Raw genomic sequence first — 17,363 nt, 5'->3', positions numbered from 1 at the left:
AAAATAGTGAAAAATGTCTGTGGTGTTCTCCAGAGTCAAAGTAAATGATGTTTGTCTGACCAACAGTCCAAAACCTAAAGATATTCAGTTTACAGTAAATATAAACCAGAGAAAACAAATAAATCATCACATTGGAGAATCAGAATATAGAGAATTTTTAACGTTTTTGCTTTAAAAAATGTCTAAAATGACTAATTGATCGTCAAAAAAGTTGCTGATTGATTTTCTGTCAATCAACTAATCGATTAAAAAGCTCTAAATAAAAATAAATCTGTGTGAAATCGTCCAAACAAACAGTAAAAATAACAGTGAGAAACATAAAAGCTTAATTAAACTCATGAACAAAATAATTCTATGTAAGTCCAACAAACACATTTCTTATTTTAAAGCACTTTCACAGAGTCGAGTGAGAAATCTATTTCAGCTACGAAATTATGAATATTTGGTATTTTCAGTAAATCTGTTACTGTGAGAATCATCAGTCATTTATTATTTCTACCGTCCTGTTTTAAAATATATGTATTTTCTTCACCTGAGAGGAAAACTTTGGCCTCGTAATGTTTGTCGGGTTCAGGATTTTTTACACACTTGTAGTTTTTAAAGGAATCTAAAGGGACAAGAACAATAAACTGTCAGACAACCAAATTCTTTGAAAATGTATGAAGACAATTTTGTTATTACAACTTCCGTATCTCATAATTATGACTTAATATCTCTGTTACAACACAAGTCTACAAGCCTTGAAACCAGTTTTAAATTTGAAAAATAAATAAAGTTATTAGTGAGACAGGATTGTTCTGACAGTTTTAAATTGATTTCATATAATTTTACATATAATAATTTTTAAAAATACGATAAACAAAAGAAGCGAGATACAATGGAAAAGAGCCTGTGGTTGATGCCAGAACAAATAAATAAATAAATATAACAAAAAAGGTTTAGGGTCTACCTTTCTATCCAAAGCAAAGAAAAATGGAAAATGAAACTGAACTTTAAAACAAAACAAAACTGTATATTTCTACATGTCAAAGTGAAACGCAGCTACTGTATGTGAAAGTATCAGCAGGTTCCTCAAATTCACAGTTTAAAAGTGAATATTTCACTCAGGTCAGAGCAACGACGTACATGGAAGAGAGAAGTCCTTAAAGGTACCGTAAGTAAGAACAGACCTGGCCCGTCCTGTCTCGTAATACCACTCCGTACCTCAGGAGGCGATAGTGAGTCACTGTAGCGTCCAGTCTGCCTCAGGCGGCACTTGATGACCACTTGAGGCTCCAAAAGCGAGTCAATCCCCATAGACCCCCCCATGTTAAAATGCCCAAGTTAGGCAGAGTCACGCTCTGCCAAGATGGCGACGGCCAGAGCGGCTCGCTTCAAAACCGCTCCTCAGAAACCAACGGGTGACGTCACGGTAACTACGTCCATATTTTTATACAGTCTGTGACCTGTCCTCGGTCTAAACGTGAGAGGATGAAGAAGTTTATTCTTTATAGTGAATCTGTGCTATGGCGTCGTCAAGATATCACGATGCTGCGGAGACGTCAGAGCCAGCAGTAAATCACCAAAACAGCTGCACGGATCAGTTTTCTCCCCGAGATGAAAGCAAATCAATCATGCGGCTCTTCGAGACTTTCCAGATGTTATCAGACCAAATGCTCCACATTCTGATGGAGAAACGAGTCATTTCACAGGTCGCGACGCTCAAATAAATATATCCACCGTTTTACAGCTGCTTCTTTTCTCATTATTGTGTGCAAGAAAAATGGTTTTTGTGCCCCAGAAGCTGCGATTCAACAGTTCGGCCACTATGTCAAATTGACCTCAAAGTCCGGCGCACTTCCTGGGGGCTTGGTTGCTCGGGGCAACGCTACTTCTTCGTCCTCTCATGTTAGACTGAGGGCAGACTGGACGCTACAGTGACTCACTATCGCCTCTTGAGGTACGGAGTGGTATTACGAGACAGGACAGGCCGGGGCTGTTCTTACATACGGCACCTTTAAAGATCCCCTGCAGGTATTAAAACATATAAAATACCGCTTTAAAATCCTTAAAACATCCAGGCTTCAAGTTTCCACATCAAACTTGTGTCAGTTGCATTCTGGACAACGATTGGCTCCAAACTAGCTGTGATGTCATAAATCCTGCAGGTACGTCCAGGTGTTAAACTGAGATTCAAGGTGAGCACATTCAGTAAATGAAGGTGTTTTTGAGAGGAGGGGGAGGAGGGGGGTCTTTAAAGTGAAACCTAACAGCCTGAGACTCTTATGTTTGCTGACCTCCAGTGGTTTAACTTCTCACCGTTTAATCATTCCTTCAGTCGTTCTTCTCTGTGCAGAGTTTGTTTTTGAAAGTTTCTCACCTTAAATCTCCGTTTAACACCTGCAGGATTTATGACATCACAGCTAGTCTGGAGCTGATCGAGCCTCCGGTGAAGCAGGAGACGCCTGGCGACCAGCAGAGAAACGCTTTAGTTTTACATGAAGGAGAAAGAGGAAATGATGGTTTCAGGATTTCTAACAACATACTTGAACTTCTATTTTAAGAAAAAAATCTTGTATCTTATATTAATACAAGATACCATTTCTTCTTCTTCTTCTTCTTCTTTTTAAAGATATGTCTTAATTCTGGGGGGATCTTTAATCTTTAAATTACTCTTTAAAGGATAATTTTGGAGATTTTCTATATTTCTCTTCATGTTTGAATCCAAACCAACAATGAACTGATCTACTAACCAGTATTGTGTGTGTGTATCTACAGCCTGATATATCTTATTAAAAACACATCAGTGAGTCACACCGCTGCTCTGGGACACATGTTCCTTCATCACGATGAGTTTTGGTCACGTTAGTTTGTTTAGAAACAGAAAGTTTTCAGTCAGCAGAGAGTAAATGCAGCATGTGCAGGAACACATAAAATACTGATAGTAGATCAGGTCATTGTTAGTTTCAAGATATGACACGAGGAAACTTTGGGAAATTGCCCCAGACATATAAAATGTGGGTAAATTCCACCGTGTGATGTGGTTGAAAGTTCCACAAACAGCCACTAAATGGACTTTGAGGTGAGAACAGATGTGTCCGAAGACAACGATGACCTTGAATGAGGCTCAACATTGTGTTATTTATTTTATTATGTAGTTATTTAATCATTCCTCCTGTTCATACTGGATATTAAAAGATCCTTCAAATGTGTTTTTCAATGGAAGTGATGGAGGATAAAATCCACAGTGTGTCCACACAGTCATTTAAAAGTCTGTGTGAAGCTTCTATTCAGCTTCATCAGTCTGAGTTCGTCATATCAAGTGGATATCTGACACATTTACAGTCTTTTTAGCATCAAATTCCCTCTTTGTGTTTCCTCGGACAGTGTTTCCCTGTTGAGCTGCAGGTGGAAGTATAGTAACAAAAAGAGGAACTTTGGCACTAAAAAGACTGTAACGTTGAAAGATATCTACTTGATTTGACTCATTTGGACGCTGAAGCTTCATATTAGCTTCAGATAAACTTTTAATATATTTTTGTCCTCCATCACTTCCATTGTAAGGTCATTATGAAGGGATCTTCTAATGGTCAGTATGAACAGGAGGAATGATTACAGCAAGAACAACAGCTTTAATCTTCATTTAGACTCCTGACTGTTGGTTTAAGGCTTGAAAAACCGTGAACCCGTCCTTTAAACTTCATTAATTATTGTTGTTTTTTTTTTTAAAAAAAACAGAGTGAACCATCTTCTTCATCACAGAACATCTTTGGTGAAGGGTGAGCTGTTGACCTTCCGCCTCCTGCTGGTTAAACACAGCAGCACCACAGTTCCCAGTATGACAAACACTGGCAGCCCACTCATCAACATCACTCAAAAGATCATAAAAAATAATAGAAAAATTAGGAAATTAAATGCATATTTTTTCTATTTATGGACTGTTGGATAGAAAAATTGAAAAAATTGAAATGAGAAAATCACTTTTATTTCTATTCATGACTTAGAGGTTGAGATGGTACGAAGGAATTGATCTGACAAACAAAAAATACAAATTTAAAACATTTAATTAACTTTAATTAACACATTATTCCTCCTTCTGAATATTAACTCTGATCAAAAACATCACAAAACATTTTCTCTCCTACTGTCACTAATCAGTGTTTCTGTTAACTAATCTTTTTGTTCTCTACAGTTTTTATTTATCATCTGACAAAAACAAACAACTTTCTCATTGAAGTGAATGGGAAGGTGTATCCTAACTTTACTGTACTGTTATCATGTATGGAAGACTGTCAGTGCCAATATTCAAGAGACGTAATTTAACAATATAATAAAAATTGAAATGTCATTTAAATTATTATAATGTATAACAAAAATACTATAAAAATTCATTTTTTAGTTTCATGCTTGAAAATGCTTAAATGCTGCCAATAATTTAAAATAAAATGAAAACTACACAGATAAACCATCTTGAGTGTAACACTAAACATAATATAGACTTTTCATTTTCAAATTGGCAACATTAAACCTAAATTACAGAAAGAAAAATTTAAGCATAATTTTGAATTATATCCTGATTTAGAAACCGATCATCAGGAGACGCATTAATACACATTTTACAGCTGCTAAAATATCAATAACCTTCTTTAATTCTACATAGATGTTCCTCCAGATGTGATCAGACACAGTAATTACATGATGAGCATCTTGTTCTGTATTTTATAATAAACACATCTCACCTGTATGTACACTTTACCTGAGGAGGATCATCTGTGGTGGAAACGTTGAAGAGGAGTCTGCAGCGTGCGGGCGCCATGTTGAAAAGCAGCTTCCACTTCATTTGAGATCATTTTATACAAGAATTAAGATACTCAGATAAAAACAGATAAACTCTGTTATCGACTCAAAGCTGCTTAAAGTTGTAAACATCTTCCTCTCTCTCTCTGTCTCAGCCTCCGTCCAGAATAAAAACTGAGCTTTTACAAACTGATGACAGAAGCTGCTCAGTGAGGGAACACGAGGCTGTGTGGCGGGAAAAATTTCAGAAGAAAACTTTACTTTCGCTGTGATCGATCATTTAAAACGTCGACATCGCTGCCGAACACATCCCGTCATTAATCTGGATTTATCTTGATGTTGCCAGGCAACGTCACAATTATAAAATGATGTATTAATTAATTGTATCATAAGCTTTTTACATATTATATCCACCATGTTTAGTTGTCATTATCTAAAATAAAATAAGGATTTAATCAGCAGTTTAATTTCAGTGTTTCATACTCGTTTATCTGACAACAGAAACCGTAAAATATGTAAATGAGAGCAACTATATTGTGAATGTAGCTGCAATCATTTTCTGTAGTTACACATTTGAAATGTTGATATAGAGGATTATACAGTCCAGCTGTTGTTATTAAGGTGATGACTGTGATGCAGTTTTGTTGTTCACCGACTGAAAAGACGATGAAGAAGAAGACGACGTTCAGATGTTTCTCTGCTGATGTTGTAAAACTCAAAAAAAGACAAATCTGACACAAACCACAATTTAATTCTTAGATGTTCTTTAGTTTATTATGATTAAACACATAAAAGAATTAGTTATTTAAACATATATATAGATATTTATATATATATGTACTATATATATATATATTCAGCTTTAGTTGTTACAACATTCATAGTTACCTGAACGTCACATCAAGAGCATCTGTAAAACAATTAGTGCAATTTACAGTTAAAACTTTACAGTTCAAACTAAAAAAAAACTAAAAAAAACAGCGTCTGTCTGCAAAAATATACATATCATCTATTCAGTTAAACATTAATAAAACTTCTGGTAAAAACTGAACATAGTTACAGCAAAAGAAACAGAAGTGTAACAGACGTCTAGAGGCACGTTAGCTCAGCAGATGTGAGGTTAACACAACACGGCGCACACACACACACACACGTTAAACACGTTCAACATCAGAGCACTGAGGGTGTCGAAGCGATTCGATGAGGCACTACTGACGCCTGCTGGCGGGCGCCGAAAAAACCACGACCTGGCCCTGGTTATAGGTGGGCGGGGCTTTAATCACGGCAGGTAGGTCGGACGCTACGAGGCACGACGGACGCAGAGAAGCGGAAAAGAGTCACGTTAAAGCACGTTTTAAAAACATCCAACTAAAAAAAAAAAGCTAAAGTCCTTCGTGGCATCGATGAACAGAGAGTGGCAACACCGGAAGAAAAAATACATTTAGACTTCTAGAAATCTAAAAGTTCAAAAAAAATTAAAATTGATGTTCAAATCTACAGAACTTTATTTCTAACTCGAGTGCAGATCTCAGCGCTTCAGAACTAAACTAATGTGCTATTTTTAATTTTGGGAAAATGCATCTAAAATGATGCAGAATACATGTCGAATATTTCCAGCAGACATTAAAAACAGCTTCAGATTCATTCGTACGCTGTCACGATACTTTTTAGGCCTTTTGGGGAAAATACTTCTTCACTGTTTCTTGGCTAAAAGCAGCTGACAGGAAATTATTTCTGCCGCATGTCATCGTCCCAGTTTTGTGTCACAATTAACCAAATTGCTAATTACTCATCTGCAGTCGTTACCATGGAGATTGATGAGAGTTTAGGATCATCTGAGCTGTGATTTCACAGAAAAAAAACACTCAGATCTTCAGCAGCAGAACTTCAGCTCTGCTGGTTCAACATCATTTAGATCATTTTTAATTAAAAACTGGAAACATTCGTTAACAAAACAATCTCCACTCAAAGTCCACTTACTTTCCACCATCACACAGACTTCATCATCCTCATTTCACTAGAAATGTTCAAACTTTTCCCCCTTTTGAAACTTTTTTTGTTTGAGTTGTGGATTCGTTTTCTGTCAATTGACTAATTGATTGCTGTAAGATATTCTGTACTGTCACTGTTCATCATCATCATCATCATCAGTGCTTTACTCTTCATCACTGATGACAATAAAACTCACAGTTTCAAAACTAGCTAGCTAACTAGCTCAGCTTCTCTCATTTTAATCTCCACCATCCAATAACCTTCAATATTCTGCACTAATCATGGTGAACTGGATTTAAAAAGTACTAAATGCACTTTTTAAATGAAATAAACTTCAATCTGCTGTTTTTTGAATGTTTGGTGTGTTTGTCTGACTGTGAATGAGAGATTTCGATCTCTGATTCAATAAAGTTGAAATAAAAACCGATAGTATGACGTGAAAAACGATCACCAGGCGTTAAGGAGCTAAAACATGTAAAAACCAGCAGTTACGGTTCTAGAACAGCGACGGCAGACGGACGGACGGACTCTTCCTCGGCCGGCGGGGACGAAGAGGAGATGAAACGCCGCTGTAAATACGCAACACACTACAGTACGTCATGCATGTGATCAACAGTTTAAACTACTGTCAGTACGCAGCGTCAACGCTAAAAACACACAACCAGCCTCTCTGACTGCAGAGAGTCCAGCTGTTTACTCCACAGTCGATGGGAATCAACAGGTAATGAGTCACTGACATGTTTGTGTTTATTCAAAGCCACAAACTTAATTCTTTGAATTAAAACATCTGGAACGAATCAGTTCAGGCTTTTAATAAAAGCTTCATGTCAGTTTGAGGCTTTGAATAATGAAATACAACTCAAGCACAGAGCTATAACACGTCCTAGCACCAAATATAACATCAAAATAAATCAGTTAACGCAGATAAAAATAATCTGAACATTACAACCAGTGATCAAATATTGCTGTGGCTACAATAAGAGCTGGGAACCTTCGTCATTAAAAGATCCCTCGTCTGTTCTCGTCTGGGAATGTGGACGAAGAGCCTCTTCCGTTAAAATCCTCCTCCTGCGTTGCGTCTGTCAGAGGCTGTTTGAGTGTAAACTGGCAGCAGAAGCTCAGATTTCAGGGTTCAGAAGCAGAAAAAGATCAAAGATCAGAAACCAGATGCTGAAAGTTTGGAGTCAGTTACGACCTGCTCGTATCAACACGTATGATGTACCAGATACACATGCAAGAATGAACTCTACGAATCCAGGCGTCAAATTAAACAATACAGCATGTATATATATATATATATATATATATATATATATATATATATATATATATATTCAGGGTTTTATAGAATTATTACTGATTGAACATTAAAGAGTTAAATTACTGTAAAATAAAATTTGTAAATCTGTGAAAGATGATCAAATAGTAAAGCAGCTTTGACTTTTTCTCGGGCATTATATTATATTATATTATATTATATTATATTATATGTTAATCTGTTACATTATTGATAATTGTTTCTCCTTTAATTTAGTAATTTTACCCTCAAATTAAAAATCATTCCTTCAAATAAGTAATTCAAGTGAATAATATTATTTTGTTTACAAATTTTGTTATTCATACTTGATTTCTTTTAAATTTAAAGTTACTACAAGGAACTTTCATTTCCTGTTGATTTGGCGCCTCCTGTGGACAAAAGCAGCGTTTCCCATGAGCACCAGCGCGTGCATTTGTTTCGGAAGCGAGTGAAAGAAAGATGCTTCTCGTTTTTAATACTGTTTTTCTTTTTTAATCAGCTGTTTGCAGGATGCACAGCGATGAGGTCGTGTCTCTGTTTTAGATTAATAACTGTAACGTGACGATCGTGAAGCAAAGTAAACGTGGTTTTAGCGGCGTTCATGCAGCTAACGTCGGGTCACATGTTACATGCTTCCTGCAGGGTTGTGTTGAGGTGTAGGCGAGTTTATTTCTGCTTTAGAACGGAACCGCCGTGAAACAATCAGAAAACAACGTTTTGTTTCTCTGATTCGTTTGTTCCCGCCGCACCGCCGCTCGCTCTCCTCATTCACTCTGTAGCTCGCTCGACCACCACTGCTCTCTCTCTCTCTCTCTGTTTCTCTCGTCTTTTTTTTAAAGCGAGTCAGGAAGCCGACAACATGTCTAACTTTACTTTTAACGTCATCAAGCGTCCTCGTAACGTCTTTGTCCTCACCTCGTGCTACAACGCTACACGTCATGTAAACTTCGGCTCTTCGGTCTGAGTGGCGTAAATCGCTCCGTATGATTTGGCGGGAATCCGACCCGGTGTGGCTACATGGAAACAGCCAATCATCTCGCTGATGGTCTCGTTTGCTTATGAAGGTTACATCAGAGGCATCATGAGACAAAGTTCCTTGTAGTAACTTTAATTTGTCTCCTTAAATGAATGTTGATGCAGCTTCCTGGTGGTGTGTTTCTTACCCTCGATTCATTTATTGTCTCCAGTTTATTATTGATCTGGTGGTGATCTGTTCTACAGGTGAGCAAGTTTATTATTTTGGGTCATTTTCTGTTCTAAACGTGTCATTTAGCTTTGGGGAAAAACAGGATTTATCTCTATAAAATGATAGATTTATATTCATAGAGGACGGAAAGAGAAAGACGTCAGTCAAACGTCACCGCTGTTAACATACAGCTGCAGCACAGTTTCTACTGCACTTAACACTGAACTACAACCAGCAGACATCTTTCTAACTTGGCAACAGCACCGCCTGTAGCATGTCACTTTATTTTTAGCTCGTGTTCTCATAAGACACTCGATATGTCAGATGTTCATCTTCAAACAGAAGCTGATATGTTGAGTAGAGGATTCATAGTCAGATAAATACAGAGACGTATTTAAAGTAACTTATTAACAGTTTTTCTAACGTTGTAGTTAATCTTCCAACAATTGATTCATTGTTTGCATGTAAAATATTCTGCTTCAGGACATTTTCAACACATTGTTGTCATTATAATCACAATAATAATGTTGGTAGATTTAATCTAAATGATTGCTCAAGTTCTATTTTTCAGATATTAACATGCATCTCTGCAGATTTTACAATTTTCTGTGTTATTTAAAATCAGTTCTTCTTTTTTTTGCTAATAAAAAATAAATTATTAAGTTATGGCAGCTAATCTTTTTAAATTATGTGCTATTTACAACAGATTCTCTTGTTTTACCTCGTAGTTTTTAGCGAGATGCAGGATCTCAGATGTTTGGTTGTACACAAGTACAATAAAGTGGAAGCAGATTAACATAATCTTAGTAAGAAGCAGACAGTTCATGTTGCTGTTAGTCTGACCAACAGGTCATTAGGAGGTTTTTGACGGTTTTTAATGGAGAAAGGTAAGATAAAAAAGTCAGAAAAGACATTTTTTTTTTATCTTATGCACACAAGTTATTATGTACAAGATGAGCAAAACTAATATGGTGACGAAACACTGATGTTGTTGCCAAAGTAGAAGCTGTTTCAAACTCTTTCATTAAGAAGATTTCCTCTGTTGAAGTACAAACTGTGCTTCAGACTGTACGCTTGGTCTTCAGTTAACAAGGTTTTTACAGCTCAGACTGAACTGACTTTTAAACAAATGTGTGAAATCTTCAGTTACACACTGAAGCTGCACAGCGGTCGCCGTGGTTTCAGAGGACGCTCACCGCAACATGAACGTCGTCTTCTGACGCCTGGAGGACCGACGTTACTAAAAGGATTTCACACAAGAGAAGAAGAAGAAGAAGAAGAAGAAGAAGAGCCAGTTCAGCATCCCAGGAGATTTCTGGTTGTGATAAACATTATGTGGTTGCAGCTTTATAAAAAAAAAAAACTGCCAGTCAGTCTCTTCAGGAGTGTTTCACTGTTTGATTTCTTCATATTTTCTGTTGACAAAATGACCAACACTCTATAGCTGCACATTATTTTCACAACTAAGTAATTACAATATATCAACTGACACTGAGTCTACTGCTACTCGCTGTACATGTACAGTCACATCTGCTCAGAAATTCAACAACTTCTGTTAAATACTTTTTTTTTTTTGTTCAACTCCAGAGCTTATCAATACTGGGAAATCGTCAAAATTCAGTAATAACTCTTGCCCAGTCTATGCAGAAATTCTATGAATGTATTAAGTACTTGTTACCGCTGCGTTTTAAGTAAAAAAAGTAAATTTTAGGTGCTGAATAGTAACCATGGTTACGGTGAATTCTGTTACTGGTAAGTGCTTGGTCAGCAGGATGGAAATGTGATCCCAACTGGGCCAAACTCAAGGCGATCCAGGACTTGCTCCCACCATGTATGCATGATGTAAAAGTTAAACCTCCTCCTTCAGTCTCCGGGTCCACCTGCGGCCCCGTCAGCGTCGCTACGAAGCTACATGGGTGAAGTCATGGCTGGCTGCTGGCAGCAAAAACGGCTTCCAGGTGCGGCAGGAAGCAGGTACAAGGCAGGATACGGGTGTTCAGGTGGGTCGGTCAGTGTCCTCCGTCTCTGGAGGAAGGACTCTCTGAGCGTCCGTCCTTCACGCCAGATGATGACTTCTTCTGCTTCTGCTTGGACTTCCTCAGCATCCGAACCTACAGACAGCAGAGGACACATGAAATATACCAAATGACAGGTACGCTACAGGTATACACTATAGGTACAGTAAATTATAGAAAAACTACAGGTATACACTACAGGTATACACTACAGGTATACACTATAGGTACATCAAATTATAGATAGCCTACAGGTATGCACAGAATACACCAAACAACATACTACCAACAAAAACAAATGGAATACAACAATTATATATACCTATAACTACCAAACTACAGGTAAACTACAGATAAAATGAGTCTATAAAGAATCTACCAGAATAGAAACGCTGTAGAAACTGCCGATAGAATCATGACGTACCTTTGGCCCAGCAGCAGAGATGATGATGTGTCCCGGCGGTTGGATCCACGGTTCTCCGTCCACCTGCACAGGTATGGGTTTGCTCAACGTCAGCCTGATGTAGTTCCCTTGAGCAATACGAATCCCTGACCGCAGGCCGCTCTGCACCTGACCCTGCACACACACACACACACACACACACACACAGTTATCATGGTTGACAGGTGAGTATCTGAGTGTCTACAGCCATGTTGCGGCTCTGTGAGGCTTTAAGCCGCTGATATACTTGTGTTTAACTTTGCGTTCACATAATAGCGACCTCCTGCGTCCTTGGCAGCGTTGATTGTGTCCTCGGAAATTAACGCTACGTGCCTGTGAGATGCGATTCAGCACATGACCACTGGGAGCAGCATCGGAGGGAAAGTTTTGAAGAGAAACGTATAAAGCTCCCCATTTAATATACAAATAAACAGGCCAGAATAGAAGGTGTGAGATCGCTACGATGTCACTGTTGCTACTTTCAGCCGTGATCTCAACATCAACAGAATCTCCTCGATTGTTTCTGTTAATCCAGTGTCGGTCAGGGATGATCGGGCTCTGATCTGCCCCTTCAAAGATCTTTTTATTCCTCCAGGTGTACACAAAGTACACAAGTATGTTCACCATCTTAGTTCAGCATGTTAACGTTGGTAATTAGTACTAAACATAAAGGTAGAGCTGAGGCCGATGGGAATATCTTTACTTTTGCAGGTATTTGGAAACTTTGACCAGATTAAAAATTAAGGAATCATCAAAGTTTCCAGTTCATCCTGACAGTAACAAATTTCATATGAATCCCTCCAGTAGTTGTTGAGATATTTCAGTGCGGACCAAAGACAGACGTTGCCATGGAAACGTCTAGTATGGCTACCAGCCCTCAGAGCTGCAGGAGGAGCTTCGTACCGCATGTTGCTTTTCAGGCGTCTGGTGCGATCGTCGTCTGAATAAACTGTGGAGCATTTTTGACACTAAAGACGTTAACGGGTGTGTGCAGATGAAAGGAGAGCAGAGCACAGAGTTCATGTTTGTTATCATTTGTCTCACCATGTGGACGACCCCGGTGACCCCCACCACCTCCAGCAGGCCGTCATCGATGCTGGGTTTCCCGTAGCGACTGTCGACCTCTGACCCCCAGAGATCAGCACCAGAACCCCAGCTGCAGACACACACACACACACCAAGATGAGTGTAGGTCTCCCTCTGTGAGAGCTGTCAGTGGTGTGTGTGTGTGTGTGTGTGTGTGTGTTACCTGGGTATATTGAGGAAGATGAGGCCGTCGATGTTGGGCAGCGGGACGATCTGTGAGTCCACCTGCAGCTGCAGCTCTTTGTGGAGACTCCTGGTGTAACTGATCTTCTGCAGACCGACCTTCACGTACACACCTTTGTTATGGAACCTGTTGGGGACGGGGAAAGCAAAAGGGGCTGATGGGAAATGTGGTCTTTATTTGCAGAAACGTGTGTGTGTGTGTGAGGTGTGTGCTCCGTTACCTGCTGGTGAACTTGTCAGGTTCGTCCTCTCGGGCCAGATGGAAGTCGAGGCTGAGCTCCGCGTCGATGCCGAGACCAAAGTAGTTGCTCATCTGGACGATCTGAGAGAGAGAAAGAGATGAATAAATTATATTTACGGTTAAAGTGATGTCTCATCCACATACAGGAGGAAGAACTGACATATGAACACGTTTTATTATCTGCTCCACATCAACACCATTGCTGGGAAACAAATATTATAACAGTTTATAATAAACCGACTTGGAAAACAACCAGTGTAACAGAGTAACAGGGTTATTATAAGAGTATCAGGTTATTATAAGAGTATCGGGTTATTATAAGAGTATCAGGTTATTATAAGAGTATCGGGTTATTATAAGAGTATCAGGTTATTATAAGAGTATCAGGGTTATTATGAGAGTATCAGGGTTATTATAAGAGTATCAGGTTATTATAAGAGTATCGGGGTTATTATAAGAGTATCAGGGTTATTATAAGAGTATCAGGTTATTATAAGAGTATCGGGTTATTATAAGAGTATCAGGTTATTATAAGAGTATCGGGTTATTATAAGAGTATCGGGGTTATTATAAGAGTATCAGGTTATTATAAGAGTATCGGGGTTATTATAAGAGTATCAGGTTATTATAAGAGTATCGGGTTATTATAAGAGTATCGGGGTTATTATAAGAGTATCAGGTTATTATAAGAGTATCGGGTTATTATAAGAGTATCAGGTTATTATAAGAGTATCGGGGTTATTATAAGAGTATCAGGTTATTATAAGAGTATCAGGGTTATTATAAGAGTATCAGGTTATTATAAGAGTATCGGGTTATTATAAGAGTATCAGGTTATTATAAGAGTATCAGGGTTATTATAAGAGTATCAGGTTATTATAAGAGTATCAGGTTATTATAAGAGTATCAGGTTATTATAAGAGTATCGGGTTATTATAAGAGTATCAGGTTATTATAAGAGTATCGGGTTATTATAAGAGTATCGGGGTTATTATAAGAGTATCAGGTTATTATAAGAGTATCGGGTTATTATAAGAGTATCAGGTTATTATAAGAGTATCGGGGTTATTATAAGAGTATCAGGTTATTATAAGAGTATCAGGGTTATTATAAGAGTATCAGGTTATTATAAGAGTATCGGGTTATTATAAGAGTATCAGGTTATTATAAGAGTATCGGGGTTATTATAAGAGTATCAGGTTATTATAAGAGTATCAGGTTATTATAAGAGTATCAGGATTATTATAAGAGTATCAGGATTATTATAAGAGTATCAAGTTATTATAAGAGTATCGGGTTATTATAAGAGTATCGGGGTTATTATAAGAGTATCAGGTTATTATAAGAGTATCAGGGTTATTATAAGAGTATCAGGTTATTATAAGAGTATCAGGTTATTATAAGAGTATCAGATTATTATAAGAGTATCAGGTTATTATAAGAGTATCAGGTTATTATAAGAGTATCAGATTATTATAAGAGTATCGGGGTTATTATAAGAGTATCAGGGTTATTATAAGAGTATCAGGTTATTATAAGAGTATCGGGTTATTATAAGAGTATCAGGTTATTATAAGAGTATCGGGGTTATTATAAGAGTATCAGGTTATTATAAGAGTATCGGGTTATTATAAGAGTATCGGGGTTATTATAAGAGTATCAGGTTATTATAAGAGTATCAGGTTATTATAAGAGTATCAGGTTATTATAAGAGTATCGGGGTTATTATAAGAGTATCGGGGTTATTATAAGAGTATCAGGATTATTATAAGAGTATCAGGTTATTATAAGAGTATCAGGTTATTATAAGAGTATCAGGGTTATTATAAGAGTATCAGGTTATTATAAGAGTATCAGGTTATTATAAGAGTATCAGGGTTATTATAAGAGTATCGGGGTTATTATGAGAGTATCGGGTTATTATAAGAGTATCAGGTTATTATAAGAGTATCGGGGTTATTATAAGAGTATCAGGTTATTATAAGAGTATCAGGGTTATTATAAGAGTATCAGGTTATTATAAGAGTATCGGGGTTATTATAAGAGTATCAGGTTATTATAAGAGTATCGGGGTTATTATAAGAGTATCAGGTTATTATAAGAGTATCAGGTTGTTATAAGAGTATCAGGTTATTATAAGAGTATCAGGTTATTATAAGAGTATCAGGTTGTTATAAGAGTATCGGGGTTATTATAAGAGTATCAGGTTATTATAAGAGTATCAGGTTATTATAAGAGTATCAGGTTATTATAAGAGTATCGGGGTTATTATAAGAGTATCAGGTTATTATAAGAGTATCAGGTTATTATAAGAGTATCAGGGTTATTATAAGAGTATCGGGTTATTATAAGAGTATCGGGTTATTATAAGAGTATCAGGATTATTATAAGAGTATCAGGATTATTATAAGAGTATCAGGTTATTATAAGAGTATCAGGATTATTATAAGAGTATCAGGTTATTATAAGAGTATCAGGATTATTATAAGAGTATCAGGATTATTATAAGAGTATCAAGTTATTATAAGAGTATCGGGTTATTATAAGAGTATCGGGGTTATTATAAGAGTATCAGGTTATTATAAGAGTATCAGGGTTATTATAAGAGTATCAGGTTATTATAAGAGTATCAGGTTATTATAAGAGTATCAGATTATTATAAGAGTATCAGGTTATTATAAGAGTATCAGGTTATTATAAGAGTATCAGATTATTATAAGAGTATCGGGGTTATTATAAGAGTATCAGGTTATTATAAGAGTATCAGGTTATTATAAGAGTATCGGGTTATTATAAGAGTATCAGGTTATTATAAGAGTATCGGGTTATTATAAGAGTATCGGGGTTATTATAAGAGTATCGGGTTATTATAAGAGTATCAGGGTTATTATAAGAGTATCAGGTTATTATAAGAGTATCAGGGTTATTATAAGAGTATCAGGTTATTATAAGAGTATCAGGTTATTATAAGAGTATCAGGGTTATTATAAGAGTATCGGGGTTATTATGAGAGTATCGGGTTATTATAAGAGTATCAGGTTATTATAAGAGTATCAGGGTTATTATAAGAGTATCAGGTTATTATAAGAGTATCGGGGTTATTATAAGAGTATCAGGTTATTATAAGAGTATCGGGGTTATTATAAGAGTATCAGGTTATTATAAGAGTATCAGGTTGTTATAAGAGTATCAGGTTATTATAAGAGTATCAGGTTATTATAAGAGTATCAGGTTGTTATAAGAGTATCGGGGTTATTATAAGAGTATCAGGTTATTATAAGAGTATCAGGTTATTATAAGAGTATCAGGTTATTATAAGAGTATCGGGGTTATTATAAGAGTATCAGGTTATTATAAGAGTATCAGGTTATTATAAGAGTATCAGGGTTATTATAAGAGTATCGGGTTATTATAAGAGTATCAGGATTATTATAAGAGTATCAGGATTATTATAAGAGTATCAGGTTATTATAAGAGTATCAGGATTATTATAAGAGTATCAGGTTATTATAAGAGTATCAGGATTATTATAAGAGTATCAGGATTATTATAAGAGTATCAAGTTATTATAAGAGTATCGGGTTATTATAAGAGTATCGGGGTTATTATAAGAGTATCAGGTTATTATAAGAGTATCAGGGTTATTATAAGAGTATCAGGTTATTATAAGAGTATCAGGTTATTATAAGAGTATCAGATTATTATAAGAGTATCAGGTTATTATAAGAGTATCAGGTTATTATAAGAGTATCAGATTATTATAAGAGTATCGGGGTTATTATAAGAGTATCAGGTTATTATAAGAGTATCAGGTTATTATAAGAGTATCGGGTTATTATAAGAGTATCAGGTTATTATAAGAGTATCGGGTTATTATAAGAGTATCGGGGTTATTATAAGAGTATCGGGTTATTATAAGAGTATCAGGGTTATTATAAGAGTATCAGGGTTATTATAAGAGTATCAGGGTTATTATAAGAGTATCAGGATTATTATAAGAGTATCGGGTTATTATAAGAGTATCAGGGTTATTATAAGAGTATCAGGATTATTATAAGAGTATCAGGATTATTATAAAGCAAAACAAATATGAGATTTTGAAAATAAAGTTGAAAATTGCTGCCTGAGGAAACTGGTTAATGGGT

General features: G+C 36.4%; 1 protein-coding gene across 1 annotated transcript in view; it reads right to left on the bottom strand.

The window, feature by feature from the left end:
* Positions 1–7,106: 7,106 nt before the first annotated feature.
* The window catches only part of LOC121901534 (diacylglycerol kinase theta), a 35,052-nt gene continuing 24,795 nt past the window's right edge, over positions 7,107–17,363 (bottom strand). The window contains exons 19-23 of the mRNA XM_042418373.1: positions 13,199–13,299; positions 12,958–13,104; positions 12,753–12,864; positions 11,691–11,843; positions 7,107–11,362 (exon numbers count right to left, since the gene is read on the bottom strand). Of these exons, the coding sequence (XP_042274307.1) occupies positions 11,261–11,362; positions 11,691–11,843; positions 12,753–12,864; positions 12,958–13,104; positions 13,199–13,299 (615 nt within the window). The 3' untranslated portion in view covers positions 7,107–11,260. The remainder of the gene's footprint in view (positions 11,363–11,690; positions 11,844–12,752; positions 12,865–12,957; positions 13,105–13,198; positions 13,300–17,363) is intronic.

Source organism: Thunnus maccoyii, chromosome 8, assembly GCF_910596095.1.
Source record: "Thunnus maccoyii chromosome 8, fThuMac1.1, whole genome shotgun sequence".
NCBI classification, from domain to species: Eukaryota; Metazoa; Chordata; class Actinopteri; order Scombriformes; family Scombridae; genus Thunnus; species Thunnus maccoyii.
This window is presented reverse-complemented; position numbering and strand designations above follow the sequence as displayed.